Source organism: Lepidochelys olivacea (genome assembly GCF_965140295.1).
Source record: "Lepidochelys olivacea isolate rLepOli2 genome assembly, chromosome: 11".
Classification (NCBI taxonomy): Eukaryota; Metazoa; Chordata; order Testudines; family Cheloniidae; genus Lepidochelys; species Lepidochelys olivacea.
This window is the reverse complement of record NC_140421.1, coordinates 41,392,589-41,410,110: the sequence shown is the minus strand read 5'-3', so window position 1 is coordinate 41,410,110 and position 17,522 is coordinate 41,392,589. Positions and strand designations below refer to the sequence as shown.

At 40.9% G+C, this 17,522-nt stretch overlaps 1 protein-coding gene across 2 annotated transcripts in view; it reads right to left on the bottom strand.

The window, feature by feature from the left end:
- Positions 1-14,867, bottom strand: part of RAPGEF4 (Rap guanine nucleotide exchange factor 4) — a 227,684-nt gene extending 212,817 nt beyond the window's left edge. For both annotated transcript variants that reach the window (XM_084643984.1, XM_084643985.1), the window contains exon 1: positions 14,543-14,867. In XM_084643984.1, coding sequence (XP_084500110.1) covers positions 14,543-14,607 — 65 coding nt within the window. In that variant the 5' untranslated portion in view covers positions 14,608-14,867. The remainder of the gene's footprint in view (positions 1-14,542) is intronic.
- Between the last annotated feature and the right edge of the window lie 2,655 nt (positions 14,868-17,522).

Genomic DNA, 17,522 nt, shown 5'->3' with positions numbered 1-17,522 from the left:
CCCCAGTGAGGTATATAATACCACATCCCTCTCACTTTGTCTCACTGGCCCTCAATTTCTTATTAAACTGTGTCTGGGAGGGATTAAATCCTCTAAACTCATTTACACTCCAATTTACCTTTATTAATACAGATGAGAGTAATAATTCTATGGTGTATACAGTTGCTTCTACATTATAGCATTATCCTCTTACCTACTACCATAGGTATATCCTCTTTCCTTCTTCAAACCACAGTCAATTACAACTGCTCCCTTTTAAATTCTTTCAAGCAAGGTTTTCACTCTCCCTATTTTTTTTTAATCTTTGCACTAGCTGCCAGTTATTAAGAAGTATTACTTCTCTTGTCAAAATGCTTTTAAGGATATTAGAAAGTGCAGCTTGAAAACAGAATTAAAATCAATTTATACTAGATCCCTACCTACACTATGCTGGCACTTGGAACACCAGCTCACTTCTTTCATTAACCCCAACATTAACAGCAAAGCTTGACAAGGACAGCAAAGCTTGACAAGGAAAGGGAAGACAATGATCATAATTTTCAGCACAGCACACTTTTCCCAAAGAAGCCCTAAACTCTGCATGTCAAAGTCACTTTCTCAATTTTTAAAATAAATGTGTGTCATTTTGCCTCTAGTAGTTTGCTTCCTTACGTGTTGGAAACACTGGTAGGTTACACAGGCACAAAAAAAAATAAACACCAAATCAAAGCAAATGTGCTTAAAAAGTCAAATTAGTATTTCATTTTATTTTTTGCAGCATTCACTCAGTTCTACTTACAAACCAGAGGACAGTATCAGGGGGTTGGGAAAGCATAGTGCTGGGGAAAATTTACTTCAAAATATTTAATGCCTTGATCCCACAATTTGCTATATGTAAGTTGACTGTTGCATCCCTGGAGAGCCCCACTGAAGTGCAGTGGGCTCCATATGGGACCAGCAGACTGTCCGTATACAACAAATAGCCTTAGTATTTTGTTGTTGTTTGATATCAAGGGACAAGACGCAAGCAAGAAGGGTTTGCAGGCGATCTAGGTTTTTAAAAATTGCCTACCGTTGTTATCTGAGCACCTTTCATGAAAAGTAAGAACAAGAAACATCTTTCTTCCAGCCCTGATAGCAGAAACAAGCTTAACACTTTGTTGGACTTTTTTAAAGACAAAGCTCATTTTGAGAGAATGCTCATTTGTTGAAAATGGTTGCCACAAGCCAAAGAGATGGGTTTTACATTTGGCTCAGAATGCAATGAGTGGGGGGTCACTCTTATTCTGTCTGGCTCTGAATGCCATAGGCTTGGTCTAGTTCCAGTGAAAGTTCTCTCCTCCAACAAAGCTAGTGTTCACCTGTTGCATCATAAGGTCATCATACTATACCTCACGGAAGGAGGAGAACTCTGAGGCAGCGATGGTCAGTACCTGTTCAATCTTCTTTTTGATAAGACAAACAAACTGAGTTCTTTAAGTCTCAAGGCATTTCCTTCAGCCTCAGATCATTTTTGTAGATCTTTTCTTCACCTTCTCCAGTTTTTCCAACATCCTTTTTAAAATGTGGACACGAGAACTGTATGCAGAATTCCAGTATCAGTCTCACCAGTGCTGTTCAGAGAGGTAAAGTCACCTCTCTGCTCCTGTTCACTACTCCCATTTATATATCCAAAGATCACATTCACTCTTTTTGACACAGCTAAGGACTGGGAGCTGATGTCAAGCTCCTTATTCACCATGCCAGAGTCACTACTTTCCAGAATACAGTCCCCTATTCTGGGGGCAGTCTGCATGCATTGCTCCTAGATGTATTACTTTGGATGTGAGGGGTCTGCCTTAACTACACCCTCCTTTGTAACCGCACACAAATTTCTGTACAATGCCCATTCTACAGTGGGGCTTCTATAGCACTGAGGCAAGGGGAAGCATGGTGAGCTCCACCACAGCTTTAGTACATCTCTACAAATTTCAGTCCAATAACGACAATGGTAGTTTTACTTAAGCTAATTTTATTAAGCATTTATAAACTATAACAATAGCACTAGTTTTCGAAGGAAGAATGGTTTGACTTAATAGCAAACTGTAATGGAGCTAGTTAAGGGCCATACCTTCAATTACTTATTCCTTAAAACACCAGTGAAACTCAGGTTTGATTACACTGACTGCTTAAGTATTTTAACAAAGTAATCATCATGAAATTAAATATTAACAATCTATCTATTCTCTAAGTACAAGCTGCCTAGCAAGGAACAATGTCAATACAGTATAAAATAAATTAACTTCCTTTCTTAAGGTATCTTATTAAGGGCTTGAAGATTTGATTTGATTTTAATAAATAAAGCAGGTTTTAATGTTAGATCTAACTAAGTACTATTGTAAAACTGTCTTTAGAAAGTTAATAATTGGTCCAGTAATTAGGAAAGAAAAACTAATAGCAGATGTAAGTCCAATCATGTTTAGCTCTATGCTTCAAGTGCAGGGCTCATTCATATCAATCTAAAAGGGAACACTGATAATTTAGTGTGACACCAATGTTCTTCCATTGCTGAAGACAAAATATTCCCCCTGCTGTTGAAGCCATAGTGTTGTGAAATGATGACAGTAGTACTGTTGTAAGAAGATAAAAAAGAATTTCAGTGAAGGTTAAGAAGTAAATTGACACTGGATGCCTTTTTAAAAGATATACATGATAGCTCAAACAAAGGTTATGGACTTGATGCAAGAATTACTAAGTGGGGTTCTGTGGCCTGTGTTATGCAGGAGGTCAGACTAGGTCAGTGGCTCTCAACCTTTCCAGACTACTGTACCCCTTTCAGGAGTCTGATTTGTCTTGCGTACACCCCCCACCCCAGTTACACCTCACTTAAAAACTACTTGCTTACAAAATCAGACATAAAAATGCCACAGCACACTATTACTGAAAAATTGCTTACTTTCGCATTTTACCACATAATTATAAAATAAATCAACTGGAATATAAATATTGTACTTACATTTCAGTATATAGTATGTAGAGCAGTATAAACAAGTCATTGTCTGTATACAAAATTTAGTTTGTACTGACTTTGCTAATGCTTTTTATGTAGCCTGTTGTAAAACTAAGTTAATATCTAGATGAGTTGATGTACCCCCTGTAAGACTTCTGCATACCCCCAGGGGTAAGAGAACCCCTGGTTGAGAGCCACTGTACTAGATGATCCTAATGGTCCCTCTGGCCTTAAAATCCATGAATCTAGGCAGTCAAGTGCCACATCTTCTCCAATCTCTCCTCCCCTCCATCAATTCCAGTTCCATCCTTTCCCTGAGGTAACTATGGTGCTTGATTACATGAGGGTAAAATTAAAATGCTCTTAAGTCAACAATATGAAAATAATCTTGCTCTAATGAGATATGTACTCCATCTTCCTGAATTTTTATACCATGCTCATCACCATGGTATCTGGGTGTCATTATGGTGTCCCAGCTGCTTGGTTATGTTTCCCCCATTTTGTATCTATGCACTTTTTATTTCCTGTACCAGGATGTTGGTCTTCACATTTAATCAATACTCCTCACAGTCCCTGCATTCTAATCTGTTCATGTCACTTTGCATTTATCTATATCTTTTCGTGTGTTTGCTGCCCTTCCTAGATATGCTCTAGGAATTATATTGGGAAAATTCTACGGCCTGTGTTATATTAAACTAGATGAACACAGTGGGTCCCTCCTGGCCTTGAAATCTACAAACACTGATGCTGTCTCTAAATTTGATTGTCTGAATTTATACCAAAGAAACACAGCACAGAAAAGACATAGCACCCATACAACATACGAAGTAGCATTTCTTTGTGTTAAACAAACCTTAAAGAGTCCTGTACTGGGCTAAAACTATCAGATAGCATCACCACTTGAAGACAGACTCTTCAACCAATGTGAGAGAAAGAAGGTCTATGGACCATCTGGCAATGCACTGCTGATCATGGGTGGTCCACAAACCATTGCTTTAAAGAGTTTAATGGAGTGAAGTGAGAACTAGGAAAAACAATGTAAATGCTATAATGAGAATATAATACGCCCTCTCATCCTCCCCCCCCTCCCCAAAAAGACAAATGAAGGGGAGTATTACAATACACATTAACTACAGTTCTGAAGCGCAGCATGCTCTGTGTACTATCCTATTCCACCATTGCAAGACATGCAATAGAAACACTTCACCTGACAGACTCTAGCAATGCTTTACTTCTCTTAGGGCATCCTATCTTTAACTATGGTCACAGAGCAAAGCAGTAAAAAAAAAAGGTGGAGGTAGCACGATTTAGAAATTGCCACCTGAGAAATGCTTGGCTAAGTCCACAAAGGAGAATTTGTAATCATTAGCAGCCAATGTTTATTGACACAATCTATTTGTAGGATGATAAAACATCATAGCCAGAAAAAGCAGGAGACTAGTTCTTCATACAATATTTTTCAGTTAAATCTAGTTGTGTGGCGTCAATGCGCAGACTGGACATAGCAGAAATTATATTTTGCACATAGTATTTCTCAGCCAATTTCTGGCATGCCTCATGGAAGAGAATGAAAAACAGCCCAAAAGAGAGCATGTCTAAATGTGTAGAAGTAATTACGATTCAAATCAGTGAGAAGGTGATCTTCTGACATTAAAAATTTAATTAAATTTGAATATTGATTCTTTCCGATATTTGTTGTTCTAACTTCCGAACTATTAGTCCTGATTCTACACTAGATTATACATTGCCATGTACCATAGGATTCTGACACAAAATTTCACTTAAAAATAAAGTTTAATCCATTTGCAAATCCATTTGCACATAATGTTTTCACTCCCAGAAATTGGACTGAAGCTATCCAAGGCATTTCTGCAATTTCTATCTAACAATGAAATTTAAAACCCTAATCGTTTTAGCAGTTTGCCTACTACTATTGTCCAATTCTTCATACTGCCCGATTGTTTGTTCAAAACAAAGCAAACAATAAACCTTGAGCCTTAGCATTCTATTTTGAAGATAATAGTATAGTAGCTTCTAGGATTATTTCCATCTTTGTGAATATCCAGGATGCAATGGAAGTGCTGAGCTGTTGCCCCACTTAGAGAAAAAAGGGAAAATAAAATTTAAGTTATATAAATGAAGAAATGTTGAACTTTGTCTTCATTGCTAGCTTAACAATACAGTTTTTCATCTCTCAACTGAAACATCTCTGTGGGGGAGCCAGCTTTCCAATTTCCCCCAGGTCCCCCAAAGTATGCAGGGAACTTCCCAGTAAGGAACTTTACAGCTGAGCAACAGCACATCATGGATGGGATAAAGACTGCTCTGAAAAGCCCAGAAGCCACAAATGGGCAGAGAAGGTTGGCACTGTTCAGCATTAATAGAAAAGTATAAAAAAAAAAATTCAATATCAGACTGGAAGTCTACAGATCATGCAACAACACACCCTATGGGCTGCACCCCACTTCAAGATTTGGGTTGGTTCTTTGATCCTGGGCCTGAGGGGCTGCTGGGCGGGTGGGGATGGAAAGTATCTTGTGCCATTCTGTAACAACTCCTCTGGGTCAGTTCAGGAGCAGTGTTCTGGAAAATGAGGGAAATTGCATGTAGGCCTCCTTGATGTTCTTCCTTCATGATATTAAATTCTGACTACCCCAATCCATGCAATTTTTCAGTATGGACAATATTGTAAAAAACAAAACAAAGAAACAGCAACACAAAATGATGAAAATCAGAGTAGGAAATCATGCATTACATTGTCAGAATTTTGTATTTTCCTATCAGTCCACTATACACTCTCTTGCCTTGCTTATCCACTGAAGACTTTAATTGTTATTTATTTATATTACATAATTAATTTGCCTCTTCAGAACAATGGTACAGAGTTTATCTGACAGTAACATTTTCATATCCGCCACCCTCTTATTCCTCTCTCCCCAGTTTCTTGCCTGGTTAGACTGCATAACCACTTCACAGCATGCACACACAAGTGACAGCATCATTAAGAATGACATAACCCTGTTCAATTATGTCAATCTCTCTCCTCTAAAGACATTTTAGCCTTGATTTATTTGATTATCAGCATCTCAGGTAATATACCTGACATTTCTCCTTGCAAGAAAGTTTATATAACAGACATTAGAAAAAGCCCTTTAGAAGCATAACTTAAGGAGAATATTTTGTATCTTCAAAAACAGCTACTCAAGTTCAAGGTTAAAAAAACCACACAAAAAGGGAGAGTTGATGCTCCTACTCAGCTGTACATAATCTGGGAAAGTATTTCCCTTAGTGTACAGCATGTATCACTTTTCAGAAAACAGATTTTAATATTTTGGCTGTGTTGTTATTAATTATTTGTATGTTGCTCAGTGCTGTACAAGACACAGAAATCAGAGTCCTTGTCCTTAAGAGTCTACAATCTGTTAGACACAGAAAAATGACACAACAGGGTCCTTCACAAATGCAACTAGTCCTTCCATGGGCTAAAACTGCAACAGTTATTTCCAACACCATAAACACAAACTGAATGAGCTGACGAGTACAACTAACCACTACAGCTGAAAACCCTGCTCATTTTATTGGTGTTAAAGTATATTTTGCTTTGAAGTAGCTGCAAAAAGCAGCAGGGGTAGTCTTTTCCACCAGATGCTGCTCTCTGTGCCCTATGTACCCACTTCCACCCACCTTCTGGCAGGGAGGAGGAAAGGAGAAGACAGCAGCAGAATCTCAGCAGCAGGAGAATGCTCTCCGTCCCCTACATCGTCCCCTACATCACGTGGGAGTCGGAGAACAATGAAGCACATTTCTCTTCCAGACAGTTTTGGGGCTCACTGACTGGCTGCTAATGTTTCCCTTTGACTCTCTGATATATAAATGCTCTGAGAGAGGTAGGTATACGAGGACAGAATGAAAGATGGGACTTGAAATATGATGTCATGTCAGGAGATGGTGTTAACTTTAACGGAAGGGAGGACACTCAGCCCCTCCCAGGAGGTGCACAGCACCTAGTGAGGCAGTACTGCCAATCCCAAGCACTAAAAAAAGTCATGAGTTTGGCCTCCCAAAATCATCAGATGTTTTTAAAATAACAAAGCGGGGGGAGGGGGGAGTAATTGGCATTCAGTTTCCAAGTCTTTAGGGTTCATGTTTTCAAGCTCCCCCCCCACACACACACACCCATCACCAGGAAATAAAAAAACAAAAACAAAAACCCACACCCTAAGATTATCATCTATCACATGACTCCAGGAGCTGTGGCTTTATGAAAAATACCAAATATCACAAGACTTGCAATAAACTCATGAGAACTGGAAACACCAGTAAGCGCAGTTGTTTAGATGTAAGTGTCTCAGAGCAGAGACTGTCTTTCTGAAAAAAGGTTTCAGAGTAGCAGCCGTGTTAGTCTGTATTCGCAAAAAGAAAAGGAGTACTTGTGGCACCTTAGAGACTACCCGATTTATTTGAGCATAAGCTTTCGTGAGCTACAGCTCTTTTCCAGTATGCTGTTTGTTTACCTAGGTTTTCCATTTGACTCAACAGGATAAATAAAGCAAGACTGGTCTCTTTATAGCCACTTTCACTTAATGATTTATCAGCACTAGCCCAGGACTCAAGTTTTGGGATTTACAATAGTGCATGGGAATAGTACAATAAAAACCAATATTTTGTATCAAACACCTTTAATATTGCAAAACTGAAACGCTACATATTAAGTTCAAACTACTTGGCAGTATCCCTTGAATAACCATTTGGCATGGAAACAAATACCGTATACACTCAGGCTATTCTGCTGAACAATAAATAGCGTTTTCTTCCAACTCAAAGGTCAGCTTTCAAGCTGTAACAACAGCGAGAGAAAAATATACTTGTTGAGTAATGACATTCATAGAGATTTATCTCCAGGTAGAAATTCGTTATTTGAATAGTGCAGCAGTTGCAGTTTCAACTACAGGAAAATATAGATCTGTTTTATTTTTTCATAATAAGGTTACCTTTAGGAAAATGACAAATACACTCCATATTAAAGAAAGAGATTAAAATTAAAAGGAAACTTATCTCTTTCATTTGTGAAAATACCCATTCCACATAATGCACACTTTAAAACTAAAATACAGATCAAATGTCATTGAATTAAACACGAGCTCTCATAAATATGAACTAGAGCTCAAAGACAGTTACCATTCCTTCTGATCAGAGTGGAGCTAGACAATATTACATTAAATGGCACATTTGCTTTATAATAGACATTTTGAGGGCTTTAATGTGAAGACTAGTGGAGATAAACATTGTTTGAAATGTACAACAGAACGATATGATTTAGTGACAAAAATATTCCGATATAAACTCTAGCCATGAGAATCCATGAACAGAGCTTTATCCTCATTGCCCCTGCGCCCATACATAGTCTAGCTTAATGCTGAAGTTAATAAATATTTTAACTTTACAGAAACTATAAGATAACTTCTGGAAGATTACATGGTCATATATAAATTTTGACAGCTGTTTAATTCAAAGATCATCCACTAAAGCCATTAAAGTTAATGTGCATTAACTCTATTGAAAAATTAGTAAGAATACTAAGAGTTGCTATAATGCAAAATACAGTTACAATGATAACAGAATAAAGGGAGTAACACAACACGAGCTGTAATGTACAATAAGTATCAAGATGCATAAACAACAAGGAGAAAATTAAATCTTGCATTTTGTATCAGTCCTAAATAACATTCTCATAAGCACACTGGGGAAATGTCTAAATAAAATTATTATAAGATGGGTGCATAACAGGTTGAAAGAAAATACTTAGAGTAGTTATGAATAGTTTTTTGTCAGACTGGGAGGATGTATCTAATGGAGTCCCACAAGAGTTTTGCATGGTCCAGTACTCTTCAATATTTTCATTAAAATGACTTGGAAATGGAGTAGAAAGTACAGTTATAACATTTGCAGATGACACCAAGCTGGGAGGGGTTGCAAGCGCAATGGATGACAGGATTAGAATTCAAAATGACCTTAATAAATTGGAGAATTGGTCTGAAATTAACAAGATGAAATGAAGATAAGGAAAAATCAAATGCACAAATACAAAATAGGGAACAACTAGCTAGGCAGTAGTATGGCTGAAAAGGACCTAGAGCTTATAGTGGACCACAAACTGAATACCAGTTAACAATGTAATTCAGTTGCAAAATAGGATAATATTCTGAGGTGTATTAACAAGAATGTCATTACATAAGACACAGGAGGTAACTGTCCTGCTCTAGTTGGCACTGGTGAGGCCTCAGCGGAGTACGATGTCCAGTTCCGGGCACCACACTTTTGAAAAGACGTGGACAAATTAGAGAATCCAGAGGAGGGCAATAAAAATGATAAAAGGTTTAAAAATACCTGACCTATGAGGAAAGATTGAAAAAACTGAGTAGGTTTAGTCCTGAAAAAAGAAGCTGTGAGGGGACCCAATAAAAGTCTTCAAATATGTTAAGGGCTGTAAAAAAGGATGATGATCAATTGTTCTCTATAGCTACTGAAGGTAAGACAAGAAGTAATCGGCATAATCTGAAGCAAGGGAGATAAACGCTTTCTAACCATCAAGGTGGTAAGTACTGGAACAGGTTACCACGGGAGGTTGTGGAATCCCCACCATTGGAGGTTTTTAAGAACAGGTGGAACAAACACCTGTCAGGGAAGGTCTAGGTTTACTTTGTCCAGCCTTACTGCAGGGGGATGGACGTGAAAACTTCTCGCGGTTCCTTTCAATCCTACATATCTGTGATTCTATGGTCTGTTGACATGAGACCTGTGTAACTCCACTGAAGTTAATGCATTACACTGCCGCTGGAGTGAGGAAGTTGAGAATCAGGGCCAGTATTCTTAAATGAATAGTCTGACATTTATCGAGTAATTTAAATGTAATAATTTATGAAGTACAAATTTCAAGTTTGACTAAACCTGAGAGCCTGAATTTTATTTCAATGCGTGAAGAATAAACATGGGTAGGGAATGGTAGTTTCTAGGAAATACACATTTTGGGCAGTAGATTTTCAATTTATATCAGCTATTTTGTATGTTTCCTATTGGCAGCTGGGCTGGTACTTTATTTTGCCCCTGTTGCTCATTTAGAATAATTTAGCAATAGGTGTTTGGCAGTTGAACAGCTTAGGTTAAAACTGCTTTTTGAAGTAATTGTTTGAGAAGCACACTTTCTATAGCTCGTGGAGATGGCAAAAGCCTGATTGCTCAGGGACATGGGTTTTCTTCCTGTCTCTGCCACTGACTTGCTGTGTGAACTTGAAAAAACAGTTAACCTTTCTCTGGAAACCCCATTCTTGGAGATTTTTAAGAACATGTTGAACAAACACATGTCAAGGAAGGTCTAGGAATACTTGGTATTGCTCAGTGTGGGGGACGGGGACGGAGTAGATTACCCCTTGAGATCCCTTCCTGCCCTGCATTCCTATGATTAAAAAAATAATGTCATCTAGAATAGTGAAAAATAGTGAAAAAATATTGAAAAACAGAATAGTGAAAACTCACTGATGAAAGATCATTGATCATTGATGACCACTTTGTTTTTGAGGACACAATTCTCAGTTCTCCTTAAATAAGGCTCCTTAACTAGATTTGATTAAAACTTTTTCAATTAAAATTTGTTGAAAAATGTGGTTTAATCAAAACTGACATTTGTCACTATTTTTCATTTTCAAGGAAAGTATTTGGGATTTTTTTAAAAAAAGCAACAATACGAAAAATGAAACATTTCACAGTTTTTGGATTTTATTTTTACAGTCCAAAAAATAATTTATTAATGTAAATAAAGTTCATTTTCCAGCCAGCTCTACCCTTTATACTGCTCTGACAATGCCAACATGTTTGCCAGGGCAGCGTAAAACAAACCTTACTATAAAAGACAATCAGGCCTTGGGTATCAAGGACAAAGGGAAAGGTGAGAGCAATAGCAAATGAGATGAGAAAGCTGTTATGTGGATTTTTGCTTGGAATACAAGACTTCAATGGTCAAAACCTAACAATATGCAAGAAGCAACACAGACAACTGCAGATGTATCCAGTGCAGACAGGTTTCCAGATGTCTCCAGAAAAGAAAAACCCTGGTGTTGCAGGAGAGGACACCACACATCATTTACTAGTGCACTCGTGTGCCATGAAAAGACCATCAGGCACATAATGCTTGTGTACTCACTTTGCCTATGTAGGTGTGCAAGGAAGGGAAGGCAGAAAGGAAGATAAGTACAGAATTAACTGTAATCCTGTATATGTAAAAATGGAAGCTGGTGTAACTGAAAGTCCTAACCTTGTGATTACAGAAAACAAACCTTCTTGAGTTTACTTGAAGCACCTTGCTACTCCTGCCTTTGGCATGGATATTTTCAAGCAGAGCACCTTATAAAATGCAAAGAGGCTACAACATTACAGTATGCCCATATTAATATTAATTATCATAGTTGTAAAATGGCCTTAGGGGACAGACAGGAAAAGCTGTTTTTATTTATCATTGTCAGAAGACGGACTATGAAATGGGAAACTAGAAAACACTGGGCGAAACATTGTGATGTTTCCAAGGAATTGTTATAAATATAAAACTGGACTAGAAACTTACATACACAGAAAGCAAGAGTGCTTCCTTACAGTCTTATATATTTTTTAAAAGAAATAAAACATGGTTGTCATAACCCACCTGATCTATCCATATTATTGCTTAAGTACAAGCCAATCAAGTTCTTACTTCCTTGAGGCAATGATACATTGCCCAGGATGGCAATCAGTGAGATCATTCTTCTTTCTGCTACCTTCTTTCTATCACCATGTATTCCCCTTTCAAAATCCCAGTTCTCCACTTTAGTTTCTCTGCACAATCACTATCAGTGCTACTCCTGTTTGCATTTATCACGAAGGGTATAAAGAGCTGGCTAGGTCCCAAACATACATATAATGAGCCAGACGGGAAATCCTGAATCAAATTTTTGGCCTGATCTTACCGTGCAGTCTTAGTCTAACTCTTAGTGAAATAAATGAAAATGTTGCCTGATTAAGGACTGCAAGATCAGTGTTCCACATGTGGTATTTTATTCTTGTTAGATCTAAATAATGGAGACCTAAAGTCTAACAGGGTAACAAAAGATACAAAAAGTACCTATGTACAATATGCCCTCAAAACACCCATTCATATCTAAATAATTCATAAACAGCTTAGCCAAGATCATTACATTCTTGACACACCAGGATAGCAAAGTTACATGATTTGCTCTGTGATCTGCTCCTGCAGTCAAACATACCAGTCAGCTAAGGCACTGCAGGTTATATCGAACACACAGGAAAGCACAGAATTATAATGACAGAGCTGAAATCTTTGGGTTATCTAATTGTTGTGAGCATTGTACATCATTAAAAAGGGTGGTTTCAGAGTAACAGCCGTGTTAGTCTGTATTTGCAAAAAGAAAAGGAGTACTTGTGGCACCTTAGAGACTAACCAATTTATCTGAGCATAAGCTTTCGTGAGCTACAGCTCACTTCATCGGATGCATACTGTGGAAAGTTTAGAAGATCTTATTATATACACACAAAGCATGAAAAAATAATGAAAAAATACCTGAATCAAATTAAAACCCACAGAGGAATAAAAGCTGTATTCTGGTTTTGTGAAATGATGGAATTCTATAAAAGACACTCAGCCTGCCCTGAACACATACTGTATATTCATTTAAAATTAAAGGTTTGAAAAAAAAATGTCAGTCTCGAACTCTCTCACGACACACGTTGGGGTAAAAGAAATCACAAGAACTGCTCATAGGCTGAATACATTAAACACATTTGAACAGATTTAGCAACCTTTTATTGAGATATATGCAGATAAGACATATGGAAAAATGCTAAGAGAGTGAGCCTGCTTTTGCTCCCATAGAAGTCAATGGCAAGACTCCCACTGACTTCAATGAAAACAGGATCAGGCTCCTTAAAAGACAAATTATTTCAGAACGCAACAAGAATGTGGGTTCACCTCTTCTTGAGGATCTATTCTGTCCAGGAACAATGAAAAATTCTTAACACAACAGGATTTTGTGACTTTTTTTTGTCCCTCTGACTGTCATCTTTTCCCTGTGCTTTGTTCTTATGACATTAACATATAATGTCTTATGTGTCTTATTCCTAAGTGCTGATGTTTAGCCTCTGTGTTCAGTAATGTCATCAACAAGGCTATGCAGTAAAACATCAGTAATCCTAGCCCACATGCCCCTATGAAGTAATATACTTGTCACTATAGAGGTTCTTCACTTGCTAAAAATATGCTCTCATTTTAGCTTTTTATTAGTTCTAGTTTGCCAAATACCTCAAGGAGGAACATGAAGATTTTAGACACATTATTTTGTTTGAGATGTTTTGCTACCTCTATTTAAAGTTCCATTCTTCTTTTTTTTAAAATTGGGTTTGATAATCTGATTACATTCAGTTTTAAATTACCCTGGCTCCTTCTGTCACACTACATGTTAAACTATAAGTACTAACTGATTAGTGTTTACTACTAGGCCTACAGTCTGATCCAACAGAAAATTATCCTGTCAGTGTTTTGGGAACAATTACAGTCCATTGATATGCTCTTTAAAGAGACTGCAGAGAAAACTTGTATTTATACAAGTTTCTACAAGCCAAGGGTCCTTCATCTGTGTCTAGGGTGGTGAGGATCTTCTTTTTTCAGCCTGGTGAATGGGGTAGCAGAATGGAGGTCTCCTTTTCTCCCCCCCCCCCCCCATGGATGATGGAAGGGAGATCTGTGGGGAGATAAGGATGATCTTGATAGGATTCCTTCATGCAAACCTTCATCCACATGTGGAACAGGGCCTGTGAACACAACAAACCTAATGGGTGGGTTTCACCTACCCTAGGCATTCAGAAGGCAAGTAGTTGGGGTTGACTTTTAGACCATTACAGTCTATTAACTGAAAGCTTCACAAGAAGGTTTATGCTGTAATCCCAATATGCAGTCATTCAAAGCATCCACTGGAGCTATTAACCGAGAGTGCACCAACCCTTATGTTATTTAGGATCAGAGAAGTTAGAGCTAGAAAAGACCTAGACCACAGTCCCACTCCCCATCAATGCGGGGTTTAACCTCTCCCATAATGCCCACACTAGGTTTTTATCATCAGCGCTGGAGGTATGCTCGTGTGCAGCTTACTGATTCCTCTGTCTCCTGCACCTCTCGGCAACCCATGCAACGCCAGCAGCAGCCCTAGACCAACAACCACGGGAACCCGGGCCGGGGGGAGGGGGGACTTTGATACATTTCACCTCCACCACGTGCAATATTTCCTAGGCACCAGAATCCCACGGCAACGAGACCCGCTGGGCTCTTACAATGGCACTAAACCCCCTCTCCCGCCGGTGCATATACCAACCCTTCCTATGGGCAGTTTCCCAGCCCCCGAACGGCCCCACGGCTCCCCCCAGGCACGCTGCCTACGACCTGCACGCCGCCCGTGTAAGCCGGGCTTATCAGGGGAGCTGAGGCCGCAGGCACAGCGGGGCCCCCTCGCACGCCCGCTCCCGGGAAGATGCTGGTACCTTTTATCCAGGCAAGCGATCCACTCGCTGGAGGAGGACGAATGGGAAGCGTGAGCAGCGACCATGTTTGCCCGGCTCTCTGCGTACCCAGGCGGCGGCGGCGGCGGCGGCGGCTCTGCCCCCTCCCCTGCTCCCTGCCTCCCCCTCCCCCGCGCCTGCGGCTGCTGCCTCTCCCCGCGCTGAGCAATGGGCTCTCCCAGCCGCAGCTCCGGCTGCCTCCGCGTGGCCAGAGCCACCTGGCCCCGCGCCCCGGCTGCCCGCGGCTCAGGTGCTGGCTCTGAGCAGGGCGGGCCCTCGGCTCACGGCAGAGCGGAGCTGGCGGGGAGCCCGCAGCCGGGAAAGACACAGCTGGGCGGGCACCTTGCGTGAGAAAAACTCAGGGGAAGGGACCGAGCCACCCTCTAGCGCCGGCATCCGCGTCATCCCGCCAGGCGCTGCAGGGCTGTGTGGGGCCTCAGCCCCCCGCGCTCCAGTCCCAGCAACAGAGGAGCTGGACCGAGGGGCTTGAAGTGGTTTCCGTCAGGTGGCATCTCCATCACTGGAGAGTTTTAAGAGCAGACTAGACAGACACCTGTCAGGGACCGTCTGGATAATACTTAGTCCTGCCATGAGCGCAGGGGACTGGAGTAGCTGCCCTCTCAAGCTCCCTGCCAGTCCTATGTGGCTATGATCTACCCGGTTTACAGTTTGGGTGAATCCTCCCCCTGCCCCAAATCAGGGGAAAGCAAGTCAATTAACCTTGGCCAGTCCACCCAGAGAGCCCAATGCCCTCAGACAGAGACAAACACCTACAAGATCTCTGTCAAGCTTTCTTACAACTACAATACCCACCTGCAGAAGTAAAGAAACAGATTGATAGAGCCAGAAGAGTTCCCAGAAGTTACCTACTACAGGACAGGCCTAACAAAGAAAATAACAGAACGCCACTAGCCGTCACCTTCAGCCCCCAGCTAAAACCCCTCCAACGCATTATTAAGGATATACAACCTATCCTAAAGGATGACCCAACACTCTCACAAATCTTGGGAGACAGGCCAGTCCTTGCCTACAGACAGCCCCGCAACCTGAAGCAAATACTCACCAACAACCACATACCACACAACAGAACCACTAACCCAGGAACCTTTCCTTGCAACAAAGCCCGTTGCCAATTGTGCCCACATATCTATTCAGGGGACACCATCACAGGGCCTAATCACATCAGCCACACTATCAGAGGCTCGTTCACCTGCACATCCACCAATGTGATATATGCCATCATGTGCCAGCAATGCCCCTCTGCCATGTACATTGGTCAAACTGGACAGTCTCTACGTAAAAGAATAAATGGACACAAATCAGATGTCAAGAATTATAACATTCATAAACCAGTCGGAGAACACTTCAATCTCTCTGGTCACGCAATCACAGACATGAAGGTCGCTATCTTAAAACAAAAAAACTTCAAATCCAGACTCCAGCGAGAAACTGCTGAATTGGAATTCATTTGCAAATTGGATACTATTAATTTAGGCTTAAATAGAGACTTGGAGTGGCTAAGTCATTATGCAAGGTAGCCTGTTTCCTCTTGTTTTTTCCTACCCCCCCCCCACCCCCGATGTTCTGGTTTAACTTGGATTTTAACTTGAAGAGTGGTCAGTTTGGATGAGCTATTACCAGCAGGAGAGTGAGTTTGTGTGTGTATGGGGGTGGGGGGGATGTGAGAAAACCTGGATTTGTGCAGGAAATAGCCCAACTTGATTGTCATGCACATTGTGTAAAGAGTTGTCACTTTGGATGGGCTATCACCAGCAGGAGAGTGAATTTGTGTGCGGGGGTGGAGGGTGAGAAAACCTGGATTTGTGCTGGAAATGGCCCACCTGATGATCACTTTAGATAAGCTATTACCAGCAGGACAGTGGGGTGGGAGGAGGTATTGGTTCATATTCTCTGTGTGTATATAAAGTCTGCTGCAGTTTCCACGATATGCATCTGATGAAGTGAGCTGTAGCTCACGAAAGCTTATGCTCTAATAAATTGGTTAGTCTCTAAGGTGCCACAAGTACTCCTTTTCTTTTTGCGAATACAGACTAACACGGCTGTTACTCTGAAACCTGTCATAAAAGCCAGTTATGTAACAATAAAATTGGCTTTCATGGGGTTGGGGAGGTGCATACATAAATACAAGGTAAAGCATTTGCTATTGTTTTAGTCAGGAGAAACAGCAGTTTCTGAGCAGAGAAATACTCTCTTTGGTGTGAGGCAGAAAGTTAAAGGCGAGAAGCTTTTCATTTTTTCTCCCAGACAGAAAAGTAATGGAGTGTTGCTCTTCATTTCAGAGCCTTCTGTCCAGTGGAGGTGAGGCTCTCTGCTAGGATGTCATTGACTGTCAGAAAGAGGGTCCCGAACCTCCCGGGGCAAAACAGGGCCTGCAACAGACTGCTCCAGGAGATGCAGAGGGACTTGGCTAGCAGATCATAATAGCTCTTGGAAGTGCAGAAGGAGATGCTGGAACAGGACTGACAGAAGCAGTTGCAATTGAGAGAATGTTGGAGAGGGATGAGAAAATGGTAGCCAAATACATTGCCCATGACCTAAGTTCCCTCTAATCTGCGCAGCCGCACAGCAGCCTATCAAGGGCCTCTCCTGCAGCCCTGGCCCTGCCGCAGGCAGGGGAGAGGTACCCCTCCCCCTCAGCCCAGGCACTGCTGCAGCAAGAGAGGGCGGGGGGCAGTCCTCTCCCCCGCTGCAGCCCTAGGGCAGCCTGCACCCCAAACACCTCTCATCCCCGACCCCAACCCAGAGCCTGTATCCCCAGCTGGAGCTCACACCCCTTATGCCCCAACCCTCCCATACTCCAAACCCCTCAGCCCCACCCTCACCACACATCACCTCCATATTGGTGCACATAACAAAATTCATTCTGCACATGCATGGGAAAAAATAGAGGGAGCATTGCAACCATGCCATGAGGAAGCATGACTGACAACTGCAGCAGGAA